Raw genomic sequence first — 24,568 nt, forward strand, 5'->3', positions numbered from 1 at the left:
AAATAGAGTGTCGGGGAGTCAGACAGTAGTGCAGCGGGTTAAGTGCAGGTGATGCAAAACACAAGGACTGGTGTAAGGATCCTGATTCAAGCCCCCAGTTCCCCACCTGCAGGGGACTCACTTCACAACCGGTGAAGGAAGTCAGCAGGTGTCTATCTTTCTCTCCCCTTCTCTGTCTTCCCCTTCTCTCTCCATTTCTCTGTCTTATCCAACAACAACAACATCAGTAACAGCAACAACAATAATAAATAGAACAATGAAAAACAACAGGGGCAACAAAAGGGAAAATAAATAAATATAAAATTTTTTTTTTAAATTAAAAAGTAGAGTGTCGGGAGCCGGGCAGTAAGTAGCACAGCAGGTTAAGTGCAGGCAGCACAAAGCACAAGGACTGGTGTAAGGAACCAGGTTGGAGTCCCCAGCTCCCCACCTATAGGGGAGTCGCTTAACAAGTGGTGAAGCAGGTCCGCAGGTGTCTATCTTTCTCTCTGTCCTATCCAATGACAGTGACATCAATAACAACAACAATAACTACAGAAATAAAACAGGGCAACAAAAGGGAATAAGTAAATAAATATTTTTTAAAAGCATGAGATAGCTTGCTTAAAAAAAAGTAGTGTCTTTCTTGAATGTTTGTTTGTTTATTTATTAATGAGAAAGATAGGAGGAGAGAGAAAGAACCAGATATCACTCTGGCACATATGCTGCCAGGGCTCTAACTCAGGACCTCATGCTTGAGAGTCTAGTTCCACAGCTTTTTCACTGAGCCACCTTCCGGACCACACTTTCTTGAATGTTTATAGAATTCATTTGTAAATATGTCTAGGAATTTTTTCCATTTCTTCTAGGTTCTCTAGCTTGGTTGTAGAGTTGTCCATAGAAGCCTTGTATTTCTGTGGTGTCTTCTGTGATATCTCCTCTTTCATTTAGAATCCTACTTATTTGAGTCTTCTCCTCTTTTTCAGTGAGTCTGGCCAAGAGTTTACTGTTTTGAAGATCCAACATTTAGCTTCATTAATTTTTTTTTATTATTGGGGAATTAATGTTTTACACTCAATAGTAAGTACAATAGTTTGTACATGCATAACATTCCCCAGTTTCCCATTTAACAGTACAACCCCCACTATGTCCTCTATCATCCTTCATAGACCTGTATCTCCCCACCCACCTACCCACCCCATAGTCTTTTACTGTCTTGCAATATGCCAATTCCATTACAGGTTCTACTTGTGTTTTCTTTTCTGATCTTGTTTTTCAAATTCTGCCTGAGAGTGAGATCATCCAATATTCATCCTTCTGTTTCTGACTGATTTCACTCAACATGATTTTTTCAAGGTCCATCCAAGATCGGCTGAAAACGATGAAGTCACCATTTTTTACAGCTGAGTAGTATTCCATTGTGACCACAACTTGCTCAGCCACTCATCTGTTGTTGGACACCTGGGTTGCTTCCAGGTTTTGGCTATTACAAATTGTGCTGCCAAGAACATATGTGTACACAGATCTTTTTGGATAGATGTGTTGGGTTCCTTAGGATATATCCCCATGAGACGAATTGCAGGGTCATAGGGTAGGTCCATTTCTAGCCTTCTGAGAGTTCTCAAGACTGTTCTCCATAGAGGTTGGACCAATTGACATTCCCACCAGCAGTGTAGGAGGGTTCCTTTGACCCCACACCCTCTCCAGCATTTGCTGCTGTTACCTTTTCTGATGTATGACATTCTCACAGGAGTGAAGTGGTATCTTGCTGTCTTTATTTGCATTTCTCTGACAGTCAGAGACTTGGAGCATTTTTTCATGTGTTTCTCGGCCTTTTGGATCTCTTCTGTGGTGAATATTCTGTCCAAGTCCTCCCCCCATTTTTGGATGGGGTTATTTGTTGTCTTGTTGTTGAGTTTGGCAAGCTTTTTATATATGTTGGTTATTAAACTCTTGTCTGATGTATGGCATGTAAAGATCTTCTCCCATTCTGTAAGGGGTCTTTTGGTTTGGGTAGTGGTTTCTTTGCTGTGAAGAAGGTTTTTAATTTGATATAGTCCCATAGGTTTATACTTGCCTTAGTCTTCTTTGTAATTGGATTCGTTTCATTAAAGATGTCTTTAAAATTTATGCGGAAAAGAGTTCTGCCAATATTTTCTTCTAAGAATCTGATAGTTTGTATCTAACATTCAAGTCCTTGATCCACTTGGAATTTACTTTTGTATTTGGTGAAATACAGTGGTTCAGTTTCATTCTTCTGCATGTTTCAACCCATTGTTTCCAACACCATTTGTTGAAGAGACTCTGCTTTCTCCATGTAATAGTCTGAGCCCCTTTGTCAAAGATTAGATGTCCATAGGTTTGGGGGCTCACTTCTGGGCTCTCAATTCTATTCCACTGGTCAATGTGTCTATTCATGTTCCAGTACCAAGCAGTTTTGATGATAATGGCCCTATAATACAATTTGAGATCTGGGAGTGTGATGCTTCCAGTTCTGTTCTTTTTTCTCAACATTGTTTTGGCAATTCTAGGTCTTTTCTGATTCCAGATAAACATTTGTAGCATTTTTTCTATTCTCCTAAAAAATGTGCTTGGGATCTTGATGGGGATAGCATTAAATTTGTAGATGGCTCTGGGTAGTATATTCATTTTGATGATGTTAATTCTTCCAACCCATGAACATGGAATATCTTTCCACTTCTTTGTGTCTTTTTCAATTTCCTTGAGTAGTGACTCATAATTTCAGTATACAAGTCTTTCACTTCATTGGTTAGGTTTACTCCTAGATATTTTATTGTTTTTGTTGCTATAGTAAAAGGAATTGATTTCTGGATTTCAATTTCTTCTAGCTTAGTGTTTGCATAGAGGAATGCCACTGACTTTTGAATGTTAATTTTATAGCCTGACACCTTACTGTATTGCCTTATGATTTCCAAAAGCTTCTTGCTGGATTCCTTAGGTTTTTCTGTGTATGCTATCATGTCATCTGCAAAGAGGGAGAGTTTGACTTCTTCTCTTCCAATCTGTATGCCTTTAATTCCTTGCTCCTGCTTGACTGCTATGGCAAGAACTTCCAACACTATGTTGAATAGTAATGGTGATAGTGGGCATCCCTGCCTAGTACCTGATCTGAGTGGAAATGCTTCCAGTTTTTCACCATTGAGTATGATGTTGGCTGTAGGTTTGCTATCTATAGACTCCACTATCTTCAGGAATTTTCCATCTATTCCCATTTTTGGTAGTGTTTTGATCATAAAGGGATGTTGTATTTTGTCAAAGGCTTTCTCTGCATCTATTGATATGACCATGTGGTTTTTGGTCTTGCTTTTGTTGATGTGGTGGATCACATTGATTGATTTACGTATATTAATCCAACCTTGCATGCCTGGGATAAACCCCACTTGGTCATGATGAACAATCTTTTTGATATACTGCTGTATCCGGTTGGCTAGAATTTTGTTCAATATTTTTGCATCTATGTTCATCAGAGATATTGGTCTGTAGTTTTCTTTTTTGGTCGTGTCCCTGTCTGCTTTTGGTATCAGAGTGATGTTGGCTTCATAGAAGCTGGCAGGGAGTGTTCCAGTGTCTTCAATCTTCTGGAAGACTTTTAAAAGTAGAGGTATTAGTTCTTCTGTGAAGGTTTTGTGGAATTCATTTGTAAAACCATTTGGTCCAGTACTTTTATTTTTGGGGAGATTTTTAATAACTGTTTCAATTTCATTAGCTGTGATGGGCCTGTTCATGTTATCCACTTCCTCTTTACTTAGTTTTGGAAGTTGGTAGGTATCTAGGAAATCATGCACTTCTTCCACATTTTCTAGCTTGGTGGCATATAGTTGTTTCTTTAATTTTTTGTATGGTTATCTTATTTTTTATGTTATTTACGTCTACCCTAATTTTAGTTATATCAGTTTTTCTGGTTGCTCCTTTAAAAAAAACTTAATGTGTTCCTGTATAACTATGAACTTCCCTCTTAGTACTGCCTTAGCTGTGTCCCAAATATTTTGATAGCTCATGACTTCATTTTCACTCAATTCTGGGAACATTCTTAATTTCTTCCTTAACTTCCTCTTTGACTCTGTAGTGCTTAAGTAGTATATTGTTGAGTTTCCATGTTTTGGGACTTTTAATAAATTTTTCTTTGTTGTTAAGTGTTAATTGAATGACATATGACCTTTTATGCATTATTATGTTCCCCTTATAGGTTAGTGCTATCAAATGAAAAGGCTGTGCTGGTGGATTTAAAGCAAAGTCTCAAGCTAAAACTGTAATTTCTCTTCAGCTTCTGGCTTGAAGGGAAGTCAAAGAAAGAAGAAAACATGGCAGTTTCTCAGGTAAGTGACCTGTTCATGATCATAAATTTACCTTTTTCTTCCTGAGTGAGTTGTATTTTCAAATTGTAAATGTTTATTTCACTGCTCCTGATTTTTTCTTCTTTTATCTGCTATTCCATCTCTGTTAAAGCAAAAATTTTTTGTAGTGGATAAAGCATTGGGTTCTCAACCATGAGGTCTAGAGTTCAATCCCTGGCAGCACATGTACCAGAGTGATATCTGGTGTCCCTCCCCTTTCCTATCTCATAAATAAGTAAATATATTCTTTCTCCCTTTCTTTCTTTCTTTCTTTCTTTCTTTCTTTCTTTCTTTCTTTCCTTCCTTCCTTCCTTCTTTCCTCCCTCCCTCCCTCCCTTCTTCCTTTATTTATTTTGCCTCCAGGGTTATTGCTGGGGCTCAGTGCCTGCACTGTAAATCCACTGCTCCTGGAGACTATTTGTTATTGTTGGCATAGCTGTTGTTGGATAGGACAGAGAGAAATGGAGAGAGGAGAGGAATAAAGATAGCAGAGAAAGACGCCTGCAGACCTGCTTCACTGCTTACGAAGCAATCCCCTGAAGGTGGGGAGCCAGCTGTTCTAGCCGGGATCCTTACACTGGCCCTTGCACTTTTTGCTATGTGCGCTTAACCCGCTGTGCTACCGCCCACTCCCGTAAATATATTCTTTAAAAAAAATTCCACCAGGATTAGCACTGCAGTTCAGTGCTTCCTGCACATTGTTTCCATTCTTGACTGCCAAGGGTAGATAGGGGAAAGAGAAGGAATAACAAAAGAGGACAAACACTAGAAGCACTGTTCCTCCACTTATGAAGCTTCCCTCTGCAGGTGGGACGTTGTAGGGCTTGCTCCACAGGCCTTTACAGGATAATGTGTGTGTGTCATCATGCAGACCCTGTAAAAAAAATTGAAGTCCTAAGAAATAGCTGAGATGTCAGAGTGCAACTCTACCATACCTGGAGACCCGGTCCCAAGTCCCCAACGTCACATTATGATATGAAAAGGGGAAACTGATTAGTGTTACCTCTGGTATGTTTCCTCCCTCCCCCACTCCTCACACGCTCTCTACATAGAGAAAAGAAACAAAAACAAGCCACCAGTAGTGGTGGATTTATGTAAACATGAATTTTATTAAATCACACTTTCTTTTTTTTTTTTGAATATTTATTTATCTATTTATTCCCTTTTTTGTTGCCCTTGTTTCATTGTTACAGTCATTATTATTGTTGCTATTGACGTCATTGTCGCTGAACAGGACAGAGAGAAATGGAGAGAGGAGGGGAAGACAGAGACGGGGAGAGAAAGACAGACACCTGCAGACCTGCTTCACCACCCATGAAGGGACCCCCCTACAGGCGGGGAGCCGGGGGCTTGAATCCAGATCCTTGAGTTGGTCCTTAACGCTTTGTACCACCTGCGCTTAACCAACTGTGCTACCACCCGACTCCCAAATCACACTTGCTTATAGTCAGAGCCTTCTTTTCTTTTTTTTTTTTTTTTTTAATTTTTTAAATTTATTTATTGCATAGACACAGTGAGAAACTGAGAGGGGAGGAGGATACAGAGAGGGAGAGAGACCGAGAGACACCTTCAGCACTGCTTCACCACTTTTGACGCTTTCCCCTGCAGGTGGGGGCCAGGGTCTTGAACCAGGGTCATTGAGCACTGTAATGTGTGAACTTAACTAGGTGTGCCACTGCTTGGCCCCAAGCCTTTTCTACAGATACATTCTCTAGGGATGAGGAATTCATACCCTGATAGTAGTATGCAGCTGTTGAATAGTTTGTCTTTTTCACAAATTAATCACATTAGTGTAATATTCCTATTGAGGATGTCATGTGCCCTGGGGTATCAGTCTGTTAAATATTTCACTTTATCTTCAGTGTAGGTGTTGCATAATATATGTCTAGAGTTGGGTGAGAAATGGATAAATTCACAAAGGGATAAGCACCCAAAATTACTCCTAGTTTTGAAAAAGAAAGGGATCTCAATGCTATGATTTGCAATTGACTCTGGGCATTTTTAAATATGCCTGTGGCTATTTGAGTATATTGTCGGGTGAAGAGTTTATTCATTTTTTTTCTCCCACTTTGTGGCTGTTTATTTACAGCTACTGAGTGCTGTACATTTTCTTTTTTCCCCCCTTTATTGGGGGATTATTGTTTTACATTTGACAGTGAATTCAGTAGTTTGTATATTCATAACATTTCTCAGTTTTCCACATAACAATACAGCCCCCACTAGGTCCTCTGTCATCCTTTTCCAGGACCTGTACTCTCCCCCAACCAACCCCAGGGCCTTTTACTTTGGTGTAATACACCAACTCCAGTTCAGGTTCGACTTGTGTTTTCTTTTCTGATCTTGTTTTTCAACTTCGGCCTGAGAGTGAGATCATCCCAGATTCATCCTTCTGTTTCTGACTGATTTCACTTAACATGAATTTTTCAAGGTCCATCCAAGATGGGCTGAAAACAGTGAAGTCACCATTTTTTACAGCTGAGTAGTATTCCATTGTGTATATAGACCACAACTTGCTCAGCCACTCATCTGTTGTTGGACACCTGGGTTGCTTCCAGGTTTTAGCTATTACAAATTGTGCTGCTGTGAACATAGGTGTACACAAATCTTTTTGGATGGGTGTGTTGGGTTCCTTAGGATATATCCCCAGGAGAAGAATTGCAGGATCATAGGTTAGGTCCATTTCTAGCCTTCTGAGAGTTCTGCAGACTACTCTCCACAGAGGCTGGCCCACCACCAGTGCTGGAGGGTCCTTTTGACCCCACACCCTCTACAGCATTTGTTGCTGCTACCTTTGCTGATATATGACATTCTCATAAGAGTGAAGTGGCATCTCACAGTTATCTTTATTTGCATTTCTCTGACAAGCAGTGATGAGCATTTTTTCATATGTTTCTTGGCCTTTCAGATCTCTTCTATGGTAAATATTCTGTTCATATCCTCCCCCCAATTTTACAATTTTTTTTTATTTATTTTATTTATTTATTCCCTTTTGTTGCCCTTGTTTTATTGTTGTAGTTATTATTGTTGTTGTTGTTGGATAGGAAAGAGAGAAATGGAGAGAGGGAGGGGAAGACAGAGAGGAGGAGAGAAAGACAGACACCTGCAGACCTTCTTCACCACCTGTGAAGCAACTCTCCTGCAGGTGGGGAGCCGGGGTTCGAACCGGGATCCTTATGCCAGTCCTTGTGCTTTGCGCCACCTGCGCTTAGGCCGCTGCACTACAGCCCGACTCCCCTCCCCCCATTTTTGGATGGGGTTGTTTGTTTTCTTGTTGTTGAGTTTGGCAAGCTCTTTATTTATTCTGGTTATTAGCCTCTTGTCTGATGTATGTATGTATGATGTACATGTATCTTTACGTGTATGGCATGTAAAGATCTCCCATTCTGTGAGGGGTCTCTTGGTTTGGGTAGTGGTTTCTTTTGCTGTGCAGAAGCTTTTTAATTTGATGTAGTCCCATAGGTTTATTTTTGCCTCAGTCTTCTTTGTAATTGGATTTGTTTCATTGAAGATGTCTTTAAACTTTATGCGAAAGAGTTCCGCCGATGTTTTCCTCTGATAGTATCTGATAGTTTCTGGTCTAACATCCAAGTTCTTCATCCACCTGGAATTTACTTTTGTGTTTGGTGAAATACAGTGGTTCAGTTTCATTCTTCTGCATGTTTCAACCCATTTTTTCCCAACACCATTTGTTGAAGAGACTCCCCTTTCCTCATTTAATAGTCTGGACACTTCTGTCAAAGATTAGATATCTGTCGGTGTTGGTTGTACATTGTTTCTATATATTCGTTACATATACCTTGTCTGATGTATGACTTGTAAATATCTTTGCTGAAAGCAGTATCTAAAATTCCAGGTTCATTCCTCTGGATCACCATGAACTTGTGCTGAGCAGTTCAACACAATTTTATATGTATATAGATATATATATATGTATATCTATAGATATACATATTTTATATATATACAATTATATATAGATAGATAGATATAGGTATACATATATATCTATATATACACATATATGTATATCTGTATATATATATTTCATTCTGTAGATGTCTGTCGTGGTGATAACCTCTTTTGCTGTGCTAATTAAGTCAGAAGCAGTCATTTTATTCTATTTTTTTTCTCGGTTCCTTTCTTTAATTTTTAAAAATTATCTACATTTATTTATTGCATAGAGATAGCTAGAAATCGAGAGGAAGAAGGAGATAGAGAGGGAGAGACACCTGCAGCCCTGCTTCACCACTTGTGAAGCTTTTCTTCTACAGGTAGGGGGACCAGGGGTTTGAACTGGGGCCATTACACATTGTAACATGTGTGCTCAACCAGTTGCACCACCACCTGGCCCCCTTCTTTTTTTCTTTCTTTCTTTTTTTTTTTTTGTTTTGTTGCTGTTGAGCCTGAATCTCTGAAGACATTTCCAAATCAGTCATTATGTAATATGTTGTCCTTAAGGTTTCTTCCATGTATTTTATGGGTTCTTATATAAAATTTGAGTCTATTTAATACTTTATATATTTTTATTCTGTAGAGACAAAGACATTGAAAGGGAGAGTTAGCAACACCTGCTCCTTCTTTCCCTTCTCCTCCTCCACTTTTTTTTTTTTTACTTACCAGAACACTATTCACCTCTGGTTTGTTGTGGTACAGGGCAGGAAACTGAGCCTGGAATTTTAGAACCTCAGGGATGAGAGTTATGCCATTTACCTTCACCCTAATTCATTTCTTTTAATACATATTTATGATTTTTAAAGATTATTTGTTGAAAGATATTCTAGGCATGCCAAGGATTAAATATATGAGCTGGGGGGTGGGGCGATAGCGAAGCGGATTAAGCACATGTGAGGCAAACCCAACCCGCATAAGGATTCCGGTTTGAGCCCCTTGCTCCCTTTCTGCAGGGGAGTCGCTTCACAAGCCGTGAAGCAGGTCTACAGATGTCTATCTTTCTCTCCCCCTTTCTGTCTTCCCCTCCTCTCTCCATTTCTCGCTGTCCTATCCAACAACAACGACATCAGTAGCAACGGTAATAATAACTACAACAACGATAAAAACAACCAGGGTAACAAAAGGGAAAAGTGGCCTCCAGGAGCAGTGGATTCGTGGTGCAGACACCGAAGCCCCAGCAATAACCCTGGAAAAAAACATATATGTGTGTGTGTGTGTGTGTGTGTGTGTGTGTGTGTGTGTGTGTGTGTAAATAAAGTTTTGTTAGTGTGGAAAAGAAATTATGTTTTATCTTGGCTTTGCCTTTTCATTTGTTGAGGAGAAATCTATTACTCGTGTTAGCAATAAATATAGTCATTCAGAGGTATCAATAATTTCTGGATACGTTTTTTTTCCTTGGTCAATTTCTAATTTTTATATCAGCAATAGGTTGGTTTTTTTTTTTTCCTTTCCATTTTAATCAATAGGAGAGAGAGAAGTTAAGAAGGGAGGGGAGAGAAATAAAGGTAGACACTTGCAGACCTACTTTACCTCTTGTGAAGTGTCCCTACTGTAGGTGGGGATCAGAGACTTGAACTCGCTTCCTTGCACTGGTTCTTGCATATCGTACCATGTGCACTTAATCAGCACCACAGGCCAGCCTCCTTATCAACAGTACTTATAAAAGGAGTTCAAGTTCTAAAATTTGAAATTTTCTTTCTTTTTTAAAAAATATTTCTTTATTCCCTTTCGTTGCCCTTGTTGTTTTTATTGTTGTAGTTATTATTGTTGTTGTTATTGATGTCGTCGTTGTTGGATAGGACAGAGAAATGGAGGGGGGGAAAAGAGAGAGGGGGAGAGAAAGACACCCGCAGACCTGCTGCACTGCCTGTGAAGGGACGCCCTTGCAGGTGAAGAGCAGGGGGCTCGAACCAGGGATCCTTTCTTAGGTCCTTGCGGTTTGGCCACCTGCTTAACCCGCTGCGCTACCGCCCAACTCCCAAAAGTTGAACTTTTCATCTATGTTGCTAAATGTCTATTTTTGTCAGGTTCATCATTTTTTATACATATCATCACATAATATTAGTTTCTTCAGGGATAGGAACAAAATATTTGAGGTACAGTTTAGAATTAATTTATGCTTTCACATCTGGGGATGTTTAAACTTTAATTTGAGGTGTAAGACAAGTGATGCAGTTGTACCAGGACACTATTCATTCTACCTGTGAGAGTCTAAGAGTTGAGTTAGTTGTAATGCTAGTACTGGAATTGAAAATAAACTTGTGTAGGAGTCGGGCGGTAGCGCAGTGGGTTAAGCACAGGTGGTGCAAAGCGCAGGGACCAGCGTAAGGAAATAAATTTATAATTTCAAAGCCATAATTTCAATCTCTTCCAAGAGGTACAACCATCACAGACTGATGTGATGTTTTGATGTACATGGTAGCTCCTACTCCATGTTGACACATCATATAACTGTTTGGAGAACTAAAGCACAGTATAGAATATTTCGGGGGAGGCAGGCAATGGCGCAGCGGGTTAATCGCTCATGGTAAAAAGCACGTGGACCTGCATCAGGATCCGGGTTGGAGTCCCCGGTTCCCCACCTGCAGGGGAGTCGCTTCACAGGCGGTGAAGCAGGTCTGCAGGTGTCTATCTTTCTCTCCCCTCTCTCTCTGTCTTCCCCTCTCTCCATTTCTCTCTGTCCTATCCAACAACAAAGCAACGTCAACAATGGCAATAATAAACGCAACAAGGCTGCAACAACTAGGGCAACAAAAAGGGAAAAAAATGGCCTCCAGGAGCGGTGGATTCATGGTGCAGGCACCGAGCCCAGCAATAACCCTGGAGGGCAAAAAAAAAAAAAAAAAAAGAATGTTTTTGAAGAGGCAAAAAAGTCTTAATTACAGAAAAGATATAAAATAAGCCCACTATTTTTATAAATCTTTTATTTGATAATTTTGTTTGTTTTACTGGGTGGAGTTAATGGATGTCAGTAAATCTGTTTACACATGCATATGGTTTCTCTGTTCTGTACAGCACGTGTCTACTGCACACTTTTTTAAAGGTTTATATTCTTTTTTTAAATATTTATTTCCTTTTTGTTGCCCTTGTTTCCATTGTTGTAGTCATTATTGTTGTTGATGTCGTCGTTGTTGGATAGGAGGGGAGAGGAGGGGAAGACAGAGAGGGGGAGAGAAAGATAGACACTCATTTGCAGACCTGTTTCACCACTTGTGAAGCGACTCCCAGCAGATAGGGAGTCAGAGTCTCTAATCCGGATCCTTACGGCGGTCCTTGCACCTGCTGCACTACTGCCCGACTCCCCTTTAGTTGGCTTTTGCATGAGTTTTTCTTTATATTCTATTATAGATTACCTAATTTGGAGTTAGAATTTCTTTACTTCTTTTCTTGTAGTATTATTCCTTTCAAGTAGTTCTTGCAGGACAGGGTTATTGATGGTAGATTCATTCAATTTCTACACGTTTAGAAATATCTTGGTTTCTCCTTCATACTTAAAGGATAATTTGGCGTGCTTCTATAATCCTTATGAAGATAAGTTTTTTTGTTTGGTTGGTTTTTGTTTTTTGTTTTTGTTGGGTGTGGTTTCTCCTGTTCAACCAGCAGGTGGTGCTGTGGTTGTGTTTTTGCAGTGGCGTAGTAGGGGAGGAGCATCTTCCTCTTAGATTTGGTTGGGGAAAACTCAGTTGGTGGTGGGTGATTCAGTATGGGGTTCCACAGCTTCTTTCCCTACTTCTGTTCTGAGTTGTTATCCCAGGCTCAGGATCTTGCTGTGCTTTCCTTTTTCTGCTTGCACTGTGATGGGCTGGGGGAGATAGCATAATGGTTATGCAAAAGCCTTTCAAGCCTGAGGTCCTGTGGTATCAGGTTCAATCCCCAGCCCTACCATCAGCCAGAACTGAGCAGTGTTCTGGTCTAAAAAAATAAATTATCAAAAACAAAACCCAGATTGCCTTTTGGCTTCTGACCTCCCTATTGTGCATTTTTTCCCCTTTTGTTGTTGTAGTTATTATTGTTGGCAGTGGTGGTGATGATGTTATCTTTGTTAGATAGGACAGAGAGAAATGGAGAGAGGACGGGAAGACAGAGAGAGGGAGAGAAAAACACTTGCAGACCTGCCTAACCGCCTGTGAAGTGATTTCCCTGTAAGTGGGGAGCCCGGGCTCTAACCGGAATTCTTACACTGGTCCTTGAGCTTTGCACCATGTGCGCTTAATCCACTGCGCTACCCTCTGACTCCCTTTATTGTGCATTCTTTTTTAAAAAAATTTTTCTATTTATTTCTTTATTAATTCCCTTCTTGTTGCCCTTGTTTTATTGTTGTAGTTATCATTGTTGTTGTTAATTGATGTCGTCGTTGTTGGATAGGACAGAGAGAAATGGAGAAAAGAGGGGAAGACAGGGGGAGAGAAAGACAGACACCTGCAGACCTGCTTCACCGCCTGTGAAGTGACTCCCCTGCAGGTGGGGAGCCTGGGCTCGAACCAGGATCTTTACGCCACTCTTTGTGCTTTGCGCCACATGCGCTTAACCCACTGCGCTACCGCCTGACTCCCTCTATTTTGCATTCTTAGCCACACTGCTGCCCAGTGTGCAGTATCTACAAATTTAGATGGTTCCCCCAGCTACAGCTGTAGCTCAGGAATCAAGCTGCCCCTGGTACACAAAGTTCTGCCCTCCACTTTCCACTCATCTGTTGGTATGCACCTGATCTTCAGACTTTGTAGGCTGTGCTGTGAGATTTCAGGTATTGGATTTTTTATTTGTTTTTGACTTTTTTTTTTAATCCCAAGCATGACTTTTCATTTGATTTTATTATTTGGTCATACTCAGAAGCTCTCCAGTTTTGTATATTTATATTTGTTATTTAATGAGAGAGGTTGAGATAGTAAACTGAACTGTCACTCTGGCATATGCAAGTCCGGCAGTTAATCTTGAGATCTCATACTTCAGAATCTAATGTTTTATTCAGTGTGTCACTTCCCAGGTCAAGCGTTTTGTATTATTATTTTTTTTAATATTTACTTATTTTTTCCCTTTTATTGGCCTTGGTTTTTTTGTTTGTTTTAATATTTTTATTTATTTATTTTCCCTTTTGTTGCCCTTGTTGTTGTAGTTACTATTGTTGTTATTGATGTCTTCATTGTTGGATAGGACAGAGAGAAATTGAGAGAGGAGGGGAAGACAGAGAGGGGGAGAGAAAGATAGACACCTGCAGACCTGCTTCACTGCTGTGAAGCGACTCCCCTGCAGATGGGGAGCCCGGGGGATCCCACTGCGCTGCTGCCCAACTCCCTACTCTTTTCAATAATCATTGCAAGACAAGGTTATTGTTGGTGAATTCCTCAGTTTCTATATGTTTGGAAAAATTTTAATTTCTCCTTCATACTTACGGGTTACTTGGTAGGATACAGTACACATGGCTGATAATTCTTTTCTCTTAATGTTTTAAAAAGTCATTCTTTTTTAAAAACTTATTTCTTTATTGGGGAATTAATGTTTTACATTCAACAGTAAATACAATAGTTTGTACATGCATAACATTCCCCAGTTTCCCATTTAACAATACAACCTCCACTATGTCATCTATCATGCTTCATGGACCTGTATTCTCCCCACCCACCCACCCCAGAGCTTTTTGCTTTGGTGCGATATGCCAATTCCATTTCAGGTTCTACTTGTGTTTTCTTTTCTGATCTTGTTTTTCAACTTCTGCCTGAGAGTGAGATCACCCCATATTCATCCTTCTGTTTCTGACTGATTTCACTTAACATGAATTTTTCAAGGTCCATCCAAGATCGGCTGAAAACAGTGAAGTCACCATTTTTTACAGCTGAGTAGTATTCCATTGTGTATATATACCACAACTTGCTCAGCCACTTATCTGTGGCTGGACACCTGGGTTGCTTCCAGGTTTTGGCTATTATAAATTGTGCTGCCAAGAACATATGTGTACACAGATCTTTTTGGATGGATGTGTTGGGTTCCTTAGGATATATCCCCAGGAGACGAATTGCAGGGTTATAGGGTAGGTCCATTTCTAGCCTTCTGAGAGTTCTCCAGACTGTCCTACACAGAGGTTGGACCAATTTACATTCCCACCAGCAGTGTAGAAGAACCCTTTAAAAACCCATTAAAAACCCATTAAAAAGTCATTCTATCCCCTTCTTGCTTCCCGGTTTTACGTTGAAAAATTTAGTGGTTCCACTTCTGTATGTCAGCTTCTTTTTTAAAAAAAAAATTATCTTTATTTACTTATTGGATAGAGACATCCAGAAATTCAGACGGAATGGGTGATAGAGAGACAGAGACACCTGCAACCGTGTTTCACTGCTCGTGAAGCTTTTGTCCTACAGGTGGGGACCAGGGGCTTGAACCCGGCTCCTTACACACTGTAATGTGTGCGCTTAGCCAAGTGCACCACTGCCTGGCCCCTGAAACTTATCATGTTTCTTCTTTGTCCTTATTTTGGGACAGTGTTTCTATTATATTTCTTGAGGTTATTTGCTCAGGCTTCAGTAACTTTGGCTTCTTTTAGCTTCTATTATATTTATCTTTTGAACAATGCCCAGATAAGGGATTTTTTTTCCCTGCAGTATCTTCAGGCCCTCCAGAAATTTTCACATTCTTCCTTCTGATGGAGTCTGCTATTTCACAGAGGATTGATTGATTTTTTTTCATAAACCTATCTTCTTCAGCTGCTTTGCTTTCCAAGAATGTGGTGATTTAGTTTTCTCTTTTTGCTATTCTTTTTTTTATATTTATTTATTTATTCCCTTTTGTTGCCCTTGTTGTTTTATTGTTGTAGTTATTATTGTTGTCGTCATTGGATAGGACAGAGAGAAATGGAGAGAGGAGGGGAAGACAGATGGGGAGAGAAAGATAGACACCTGCAGACCTGCTTCACCGCTTTGAAGCAACTCTCCTGCAGGTGGGGAGCTAGGAGCTCGAACCAGGATCCTTACACAGGTCCTTGCACTTTATGCCATGTGTGCTTAACCTGCTGCACTACCGCCCAACTCCCCTCTTTTGCTATTCTTTCTTCAAGCTGGTTTATTCTTTATAGAAGACCTCTCAGGCTTCCATACTGTCAAGGATATATATATATATATATATATATATATATATATATATATATATATATATATGTATGTATGTATTTGTATTCATAAAATGGGAATATTGACAAGACTATAGGATAAGAGGGGTACATTTCCACACAATGCCCACCCCTAGAGCTCCATATCCAATCCCCTACCCTGATATCTTTCCTATTCTTTGACCCTCTGAAAGTATGGACCCAAGGTCATTGTGGGATGCAGAAGGTGGAAGATCGCTTCTCTAAGTGCTTCCCCACTGAACATGGGCGTTGGCAGGTTGATCCATTCTCCCAGCCTGTCTCTCTCTTTCTCTAGTGGAGCAGGGCTCTGGGAAAGCAGAGCTCCAGGACACATTGGTGGGGTCGTCTGCCCAGGGACTCTCAGTTGGCATCATGTTAGCATCTGGAAATTGGTGGTTTCAGAGCTCACACAGGTGTTGTCTCCAAGCCTCCATCTTGGCTCCACTCCAAGGCTATATTTTAACTCCAATATTTCCTCTTTGTGAAATTCTTAATTATTTGGTGAATAGGTCTCTAGACTACATAATTAGTGTTTGTATGTTATGGTTGAAGTTCTGAATTGTTTTTATACTTTGCTTTCTGAATTCACACTCAGGCATATATTTTTTTAAATATTTATTTATTCCCTTTGTTGCCCTTGTTTTTTATTGTTGTTGTCGTTGTTAGATAGGACAGAGATAAATGGAGAGAGGAGGAGAAGACAGAGGGGGAGAGAAAGATAGACACCTGCAGACCTGCTTCACTGCCTGTGAAGCAACCCACCTGCAGGTGAGGAGCCTGTGGCTCCAACCGAGATCCTTGCGTTTTGTGCCACGTGCGCTTAACCCACTGCCCGACTCCCTCGGGCATGTTTTAAAAATGCTTATGGACATGAATAATTGTTAGTTTTCCATTCTTTTGTTGGATGTGGTTTGTGCTGTTCAACTGGCAGGTGGTGTTGATGTGTTTGTATTTTTATGGTGGTGTGGTGGGGCGAGGGGCACCTTTTCTGTTCACTTAGATTTGGCAGGGGTAAGCCCAGGCTGGGTGATGGGTAACTCAATATGGCTTCCCACAGTTTATTTTCCAACTCCAGTTCCGTTACAGTATGGGGCTCTGGAACTCACTGTGCCTGCATTTTCATACTGTACTGTGGTTTCTCACCTCCCTGTTGCATGTTTTCCTCCTCAATGCTGTCCTGAGCTTAATATCTGCACTTTAAAATATTTCCTTCTACTTTTCCCCTGGCTGTCAGTGTAGCTCAGAAATATAGCTCCCTGTGCCCCAGGAAGCTTACCTTGTCATTTTCCACATGTCTGTTGCTATGCATCTGATCCCTATTTGAGTTTGTAGGCTGTAGTGTTATATTCTGGTTTTTTGTTTGTTTGTTTTATTTATTTGCCTCCAGAGTTATTGCTGGGACTTAGTGCCAGCTCCATGAATCCACTGCTCCTAGCAGCCTTTTTTTTTCCCCATTGTATTGGGTAGGGCAGAGAGAAATTGAGAGAGAAGGGGGAGAAAAAGAGAGAGAAAGCTAGACATCTACAGACCTGCTTTACCACTTGTGAAGCAAACCCGTTGCAGGTGGATAGTGGGGACTCAAATTACACTCATTGTAAAGGTCACTGCACTTAGTATTGTTTGCTTAACTCGGTGGGCCACTGTCTGGCCCCTATACCCTGGTTTTTCAATTGCCCCCCCCCCCCCCGTGTTTTCTTTCAGTCATTGTTACTCCTCTGCCATATTGCCAGAACCTCCATACCTGCGATTTTTTTTTTTTTGATAGAAAAATAGTGAAAGGGAGTCCAGCGGTAGCGCAGCAGGTTAAGCGCATGTGGTGCGAAGCGCGAGGATCCCTGTTCGAACCCTGGGCTCCCCACCTGCAGGGGAGTTGCTTCACAGGCGACCAGGATCCTTCCACAGGTCCTTGTTCTTTGTGCCACTTGCGCTTAACTCGCTGCGCTACAGCCCCAAGTCGCCTCAGTGTTTCCTTTTTTATAAATAACAATTTTTAAAAAGATGAGCACAAGTGTAGGAAATTAATTGTTCAATTTTTCATATACTTAGCCATCTACCCAACAGGTCCAAATAAATTTTTAGCACATGAGCTATGTCTGAATCTGTTCACTCTAATATTTTATTGATACAACTTCAAAGTCGTAGTTCTTTCAGATATGTTAAGTCACCTTACTCTTTAAGTTATTATCCTAACAGCCTATGTAATACACCAGTTGGCTTTCTTGGGATGTATTTCCACCAGGTTTGTTTATCTCATGTTTGGTGGGGGCGGGGGAAGCTTTTACATGTTCACTAAAATGTTATATCCTGTGGTCCAGGTGCTGGCTAAGCTCTAGGAGAATGCTGTTCTGTTACTCTTTATAACTTTATCCTTTTTTTCAAGTAAATAATATTTAATCAAACTACTTCAGCTTTTAATTTTTGCCTTCTAGAATGTGGTCTAAATGTTTGGTAAAATTAAGAGGATGAAAGCTTTTCCCATTTGGCATTGAATATGTATTTTTCCATGTGGTCTGACTATGATAAAACTTGTATAAATTGTATAAGATTCCATTCATTTTCCAACATTGTCTGGGTTCTACCATTAAAAACACTTGAAATGGGAGTCCGGCAGTAACGCAGCAGATTAAGCCACAAGGCGAAAAGCACAAGGACCAGCTTAAAGATCCGGGTTCCAGCCCCGGCTCCCCACCTGCAGGGGCTTCACTTCACAGGCGGTGAAGCAGGTCTGCAGGTGTCTATCTTTCTCTCCCCCTCTCTGTCTTCCCCTCCTCTCTCCATTTCTCTCTGTCCTACCCAACAATGATGACAACAATAATAACTACAACAAGGGCAGCAAAAGGGAATAAATAAATAAATATTTAAAAAATAACATTTGAAGTAATATGAACACACTTCTTCTTCTAGCGTTTGCCCATGAACACAGTAAGCAGTACTGTTTCCTGTTTTACTGATACTATTTAAGCAGTACTGTATCCTGTTTTGCTGATACTATTAACGTTATGCCCATCTGCTTGTGAACAGAGTGGATTTTTTTTAAGTATTTATTTATTTATTTATGAGAAAGATAGGAGAGACAAAAAACCAGACATCACTCTGATACATGTGCTGCCATGGATTGAACTCAGGACCTCATGCTTGACCATGTGAGTTTTTTTTTGGGGGGGTGTATTTCTATATCTATCATTAAAATAAAATTCAAACAAATATTATCATCATAATTTTTTACCACTAAGATTATAACAGTCTTGCTGCCTAGACAATAATTCCAAAGTAGCAGCCATTTTTCCTTCATCTTTGTTTTTTTTTAAAGAAGTCATATATATGAGGAAGAGAAAAAAGACACCAGTAGCACTGCTCTGCCACTTGTTTATTTATTTACTTATTTATTCATTCATTTTTATTTTTATTATTTTTTTATTTAGTGATTTAATATTGATTTACAAAATTACATGTCAGCAGGGGTATAATTCCATACTGTTCCTACCGGCAGAGTTCTAAATCCCCAATCCCTCCATTGCAAACCACCATAGTTCTCCCAAGATTTCAGACATGGGCTAACTGTCATCTCAACTATCTGTCTAGATTTGTACATATTTGTCCCTTTTTCCTTCCAGGTTAAGTTCTCTCTTCCTCCCCAAGCCACTCATGGCCCTATTACTACATCCAAGTGTTTGTCCCTCCTTCGTCCACTCTCTGTAGGTCCTGATGGAGCTAGAGTTCAGAGGCTTCTTGTCCTCTTCCTCCTAGGTGATGAGAGGAATCTGTTAGAGGTCTAGACCCATAAATTTGTGTGGGAATCCAATGGTTCCCTGACTAGGGTCCCAGAAGATGAGGTGGTGTGATATTGACCATAAGAGCTATTATAAGTGAGACAGTCTTTTGCCCTTATCCAACTTCTGTAGTCCTCTCTTTATCTGATAATCTTAGACTTTTTTCCAAGTTTAAGCATTGAATGTCATTTTTTGAACCCAACCAGAATTAGTTTTTACGTATCTGTCTTCTTTGGGCCTTTCTGCTAGATTGCCAAGCTAATTTGTTCTAATTGATTAGAAAATTTATGATGCCATTTTTAGGCACTTCAACTAGGATTCCATATTTATTATGTCTAAGTCTAATCACTAGAAGACTATTGAGTGATATTACTTTAAATTATATAATTGTCCCTTGCTTGTGGATACATGTACACCGGTACTTACTATCTTAAGCCCTAGCCTATATCTAGTATCTGTAAGTTTATTAAATGAAGTGCTATTTAATGTAGATATAGGTAGTCCCATGTGTTAGGAAAGACCTTACCAGCTTCGGAGAATTACAAGGTTGACTTTTCAGGCTCAGTATCTCTGGTTACAGTCCATAATAAGACTTCAGTCTGCTCCACTACTTGTAAAGCTTCCCTTATGCAGGTGGGGGCCAGTTGCTTGATTCTAGATTATTAGTCATGGAAACATGTGGACCCTACTATGTGTACTACCACCCAGCTCCTAGAATTTTATTACTGTTTATTACAAGTATAGAGAGGAAGCTCAGGGTGATGGTGCACCTGGTTGAGTACACATGTTATAATATACAAGGACCCAGGTTCATGTCTTGTGGTCCCCACCTGCAGGCAGAAAGCTTCACAAGTGGTGAAGCAGTGCTACAAGTGTCAACTCACTCTTTTTCCTTTTCATTCTGCCCCCTCCTCTCAATTTTTGGCTGTCTTTATCCTATAAACAGAGAAACAGTGGTACATGAGAATTTGAGGAACAGTCTAAGAACCTCATGCTTGAGAGCCTTATGCTTTATTCACTGTACCACCTCCTAGGTCATGAGAATGAGGTTTTTTTGTTTTGTTTTGTTTTCCTGATTTAATTACCAAAGATATGTTTGAATATAACATAATCACAGTGTGCTTTCATTATAAGTCATTTTTTTCATATACACATGCTGTATATATTGTAGGACCCAATAACTTGTGAAGATGTAACTGTGACCTTCACTCAGGAGGAGTGGGCACTACTAAATCCTTCAGAGAAGAAACTCTACAAAGATGTAATGTGGGAAATACTCCATAACCTTTTCTCAGTAGGTATGAATAATAATCCTTAGTTTGTCAATTAGAGGACAATTTCTTTTCTACCATTGTTCTATGTGAAATGTGGGAAAGGAGGGACTGTTATGCAAACAGGACATGCTTTTGACTCATATGGATCAGTAATTCAAATATTGCTATAGTGTCTAATTATCTTTACATTTTAGGAAAATTGCAGGGTGATCATTTCACAGAACAACAGCAAACCCACCAAGGAAATAAACAAAGGTGAGAGTCATATGCAATGTAAACATACTGTCCCACCTGAGGAAGTTACTGTGGTTTGAATTTTTTCCTTCTTCTGGACTTCACTGAAACTTGGTGCCTACACTGTGCCCCTGTGTTAATATTTTAGTATTTTTCTTTTTCCAGATATAGTATGAGAGTCAGAAAGTAGGAAAGTCAGACAGAAAGAAACCATAGCACTGTTCCATTAATGATTTTTTTGATAGGAAAGAAAAAAATTGAAAGATGATGGATATATAGAAAGAGGGAGAGAAAAAAGTGAACCCCCTGCAGGTGGAGAGTGGGGGCTTGAACCCTAACCCTTATGTTTGATAATATGTGTGCTTAACTGGGTATGTCACCCCTCAACCCCTGTGTATATCATTTTTTTCTACTAACAACTTAATTTTTATTAAAAATATGTAATTAGTAACTTCTCATTTTTTTATAGAAATATAGATGAAAAATTATCTGAGAAAAAGGGAAGAAGTCAGTATGGAGAAAAACCTTGTGAAGTATGTCACAAGAAATTCATCTGTTCCAGTTATCTTCAAACATATGAAAGAACTCACATCAGAGGAAAACCCTATAAATGTAAACTATGTAGTAAAGAATTCATTCAGTCCAGTAATTTGTGGAGACATGGAAGATCTCAATGTGGAGAGAAATCCTATAAACGTAAACAATGTAGTAAAATATTCAGTCAATTTAGTTCTCTACAGATTCATGAAAAAATGCACAGTGAAGAAACCTATGAATGTAGACAATGTCATAAAACATTTATTTATTACAGTTCTCTTCAGTTACATAATAGAACTCACAGTGGAGAGAAACCTTATGAATGTAGGCAATGTAGTAAGACATTCAGTCATTCTCGTTATCTTAGGTTACATGAAAGAACTCACAGTGGAGAGAAACCCTATGAATGTAAACAATGTAGTAAAAGATTCAGTCAATCCAATATTCTTCGAATACATCAAAGAACACACAGTGGAGAGAAACCCTATGAATGTAAACAATGTAGTAAAGCATTCATTCAATCCAGTCATCTTCGGTTACATGAAAGAACTCATAGTGGAGAGAAACCCTATGAATGTAAACAGTGTGGTAAAATATTCAGTCAGTCTAGTCATCTTCGCTTACATGAACGAACTCACAGTGGAGAGAAACCTTATGAATGTAAACAATGTAGTAAAGCCTTTGCTGATTTATCTACTCTTCGGAGACATGGAAGAATTCACAGTGGAGAAAAACCCTATGAATGTAAACAATGCGCTAAAACATTCAGTCAATCCAGTATTCTTCGGTTACATGAAAGAACTCACAGTGGAGAGAAACCCTATGAATGTAAACAATGCGCTAAAACATTCAGTCGATTTAGTTCTCTACAGAAACATGAAAGAAGTCACAGGGGAGAGAAACCCTATGAATGTAAACAATGTAGGAAAACATTTACTTGTTCTGGTTCTCTTCGGGTACATGAAAGAATTCACAGTGGAGAAAAACCCTATGAATGTAAACAATGTGGTAAAACATTCAGTTCATCCAGTCATCTTCGGGTACATGAAAGAATTCACAGTGGAGAAAAACCCTATGAATGTAAACAATGTGGTAAAACATTCAGTCAAGCTGGTCACCTTCAGAAACATGAAAGAACTCACAGTTGTGTGAATCCTTATAAAAGTAGACAATGTAATAAAATGTTCACTTGATCTAGTTCTCTTCAGACACATAACATATAGGGGAGAAAGTAAACTGTATGTAAACTTATGAAAGTAAACTGTAGTATTCTATCATTCCTCTACTTTTCAGAGAAATAAAAGCAAAAAGTTGAACAGCATTAAAGTAAGGTATTTACTAAAGCCTGCAGTCATTCTAACAATCGTTAGATACATGAAAAAACTTGTATTGGGGAAAGTCCCTGTGATTATAAATGTGTTGTACAGCATTTATTTGTTCCAGCTGTCTTTGAGAACATAAAAAGAAAACAAACAAAAACCTACAAATGTAAAATCTACAACTGTAAAAAATTAGAAAATGATGTTTTTATTTGTGCTTGCATTCAAATGAAACACCTCACAGTGGAATATAAAATTGTGCTGTAAAAAAGGTAATAAATCATTGATGTGTTTCAATTATCTTAAGATACATTAGATAACATAGTAAAAGTAATTTTTATGATGATAAGTGATGTTATAAAGGCTAAGGAGAGGAAGAGTTGTATCCAGAGAACTGGAGCAACAGCAAGTGATGTAGGCTTAAAAGTAAGTGGTCATAGGTTTGATCTCTAGCAGTGCATATACCTGAATGATACTAGATAACTTTTTTAAAGCACTAAATTTTCTTTTTTGAATATTTTATTTATTGATAAGATGGATATAAGAAAAGAAAGAATCAGACATAACTCTGTTACATGTGCTGCCAAAGGATTGAACTCAATACCTCATGCTTGAGAGTCCAGTGCTTTATCCACTGTGTCACCTCCCAGAACACATGGATAAATCTTTTTAAATATTTATTTATTTCCTTTTTGTTGCCCTTGTTTTATTGTTGTTGTAGTTATTATTATTGTTGTTGTTATTGGTGTCGTTGTTGGATAGGACAGAGAGAAATGGAGAGAGGAGGGGAAGACAGAGAGGGGGAGATACACCCGCAGACCTGCTTCACTACTTGTGAAGCAACTCCCCTGCACATGGGGAGCCAGTGGCTTGAACCAGGATCCTCACTCCAGTCCTTGCACTTTGCATGATGTGTGCTTAACCCACAGCGCTACCACCTGACTCCCTGATAAATCTTTTTAAGTGACAGTAGAGATCATAGCACTATAACACAAATGAAATCATAACAGTATATATAAATGTAAGGAGTGCAAGATAGTCTCTTAGTTCTTCATCTTCACTTCAATTGCATGGCAAAAGCACACTGAACATGGACACAAATATTCGGTAAAATCGGGAGTCAGGCGGTAGCGCAGAAGGTTAAGCGCACGTGGCACAAAGCGCAAGGATCCGGGTTTGAGCCCCCTGTTCCCCACCTGCAGGGGAGTCGCTTCACAGACAGTGAAGCAGGTCTGCAGGTGTCTCTTTCTCTCCCCTTCTCTGTCTTCCCCTCCTCTTTCCATTTCTCTCTGTCCTATCTAACAACGACATAAATAACAATAATAACTACAACAATAAAAGACAACAAGGACAACAAAAGGGAAAATAAATAAATATAAAAATTTTTTTAAAAAATATTCGGTAAAATCACGCAAAGGATAATTCTGGCAGTTACACTGTTGATAACAGCAGAGCTAAGTTTCACCTCTGGTAGAAAAAAAAAAAAATGGAGACCCATGCTCACACCATACCCAGCCTCTAAAGAAAACCCCCAGTGTGGGTGGAGGAGTGGAATACCCTGTGCCCTCACAGAGTGCTGGTTGGCAGGAGCACAGTTGTTCTAATCAAAGGTAATCTAACTGAGCCTAGCAGGAAGCAGAAGGATTCTGGGTAATTCACCAGAATAACACTGGCTTCAGTCTCTGGAGAAGTAAAAACCTGCTCCCTGGAGTGTTTATACTGTCCTTCAATCCACATTCCCTTCTGGAGAATTGTGAATATCTGTGGTGGGAGGCTTCCAAATGGGGGGCGGGGTTTGCTGTTTGGTCTCCATGGAACAGACATTGTCCCTGAGTCACTCCTGAGACAAAGGATAGGAAAGGGTGGTTTCTGCAGTAATTCCAGGTCCTCTGCCTGTGAGTGTGTGTGGGGGGGGAGCTCCTCTGAATGCTGAGAGAATGTCTCAGGAGGCATCTGTGACTCTTCAAGATCATCTTTCCTGAGCAGAAAAGTCAGCCAGGAAGAGAAGAGCAAGAAATGGTTAGTAAACATT

General features: G+C 39.6%; 3 protein-coding genes across 4 annotated transcripts in view; 2 read left to right on the plus strand and 1 right to left on the minus strand.

The window, feature by feature from the left end:
* Positions 1-22,833, plus strand: part of LOC132535590 (zinc finger protein 670-like) — a 46,359-nt gene extending 23,526 nt beyond the window's left edge. The window contains 5 exon segments of the mRNA XM_060182165.1: positions 4,187-4,316; positions 20,344-20,470; positions 20,641-20,701; positions 21,150-22,074; positions 22,076-22,833. Coding sequence (XP_060038148.1) covers positions 4,302-4,316; positions 20,344-20,470; positions 20,641-20,701; positions 21,150-22,074; positions 22,076-22,369 — 1,422 coding nt within the window. The 5' untranslated portion in view covers positions 4,187-4,301 and the 3' untranslated portion in view covers positions 22,370-22,833.
* Positions 1-24,568, minus strand: part of LOC103127055 (zinc finger protein 709-like) — a 1,044,365-nt gene that overhangs the window by 453,510 nt on the left and 566,287 nt on the right. The window lies entirely within an intron of this gene.
* LOC132535598 (zinc finger protein 709-like) overlaps positions 1-24,568 on the plus strand; it is a 306,876-nt gene that overhangs the window by 96,220 nt on the left and 186,088 nt on the right. The window lies entirely within an intron of this gene.

Source organism: Erinaceus europaeus, chromosome 23 (assembly GCF_950295315.1).
Source record: "Erinaceus europaeus chromosome 23, mEriEur2.1, whole genome shotgun sequence".
NCBI classification, from domain to species: domain Eukaryota; kingdom Metazoa; phylum Chordata; class Mammalia; order Eulipotyphla; family Erinaceidae; genus Erinaceus; species Erinaceus europaeus.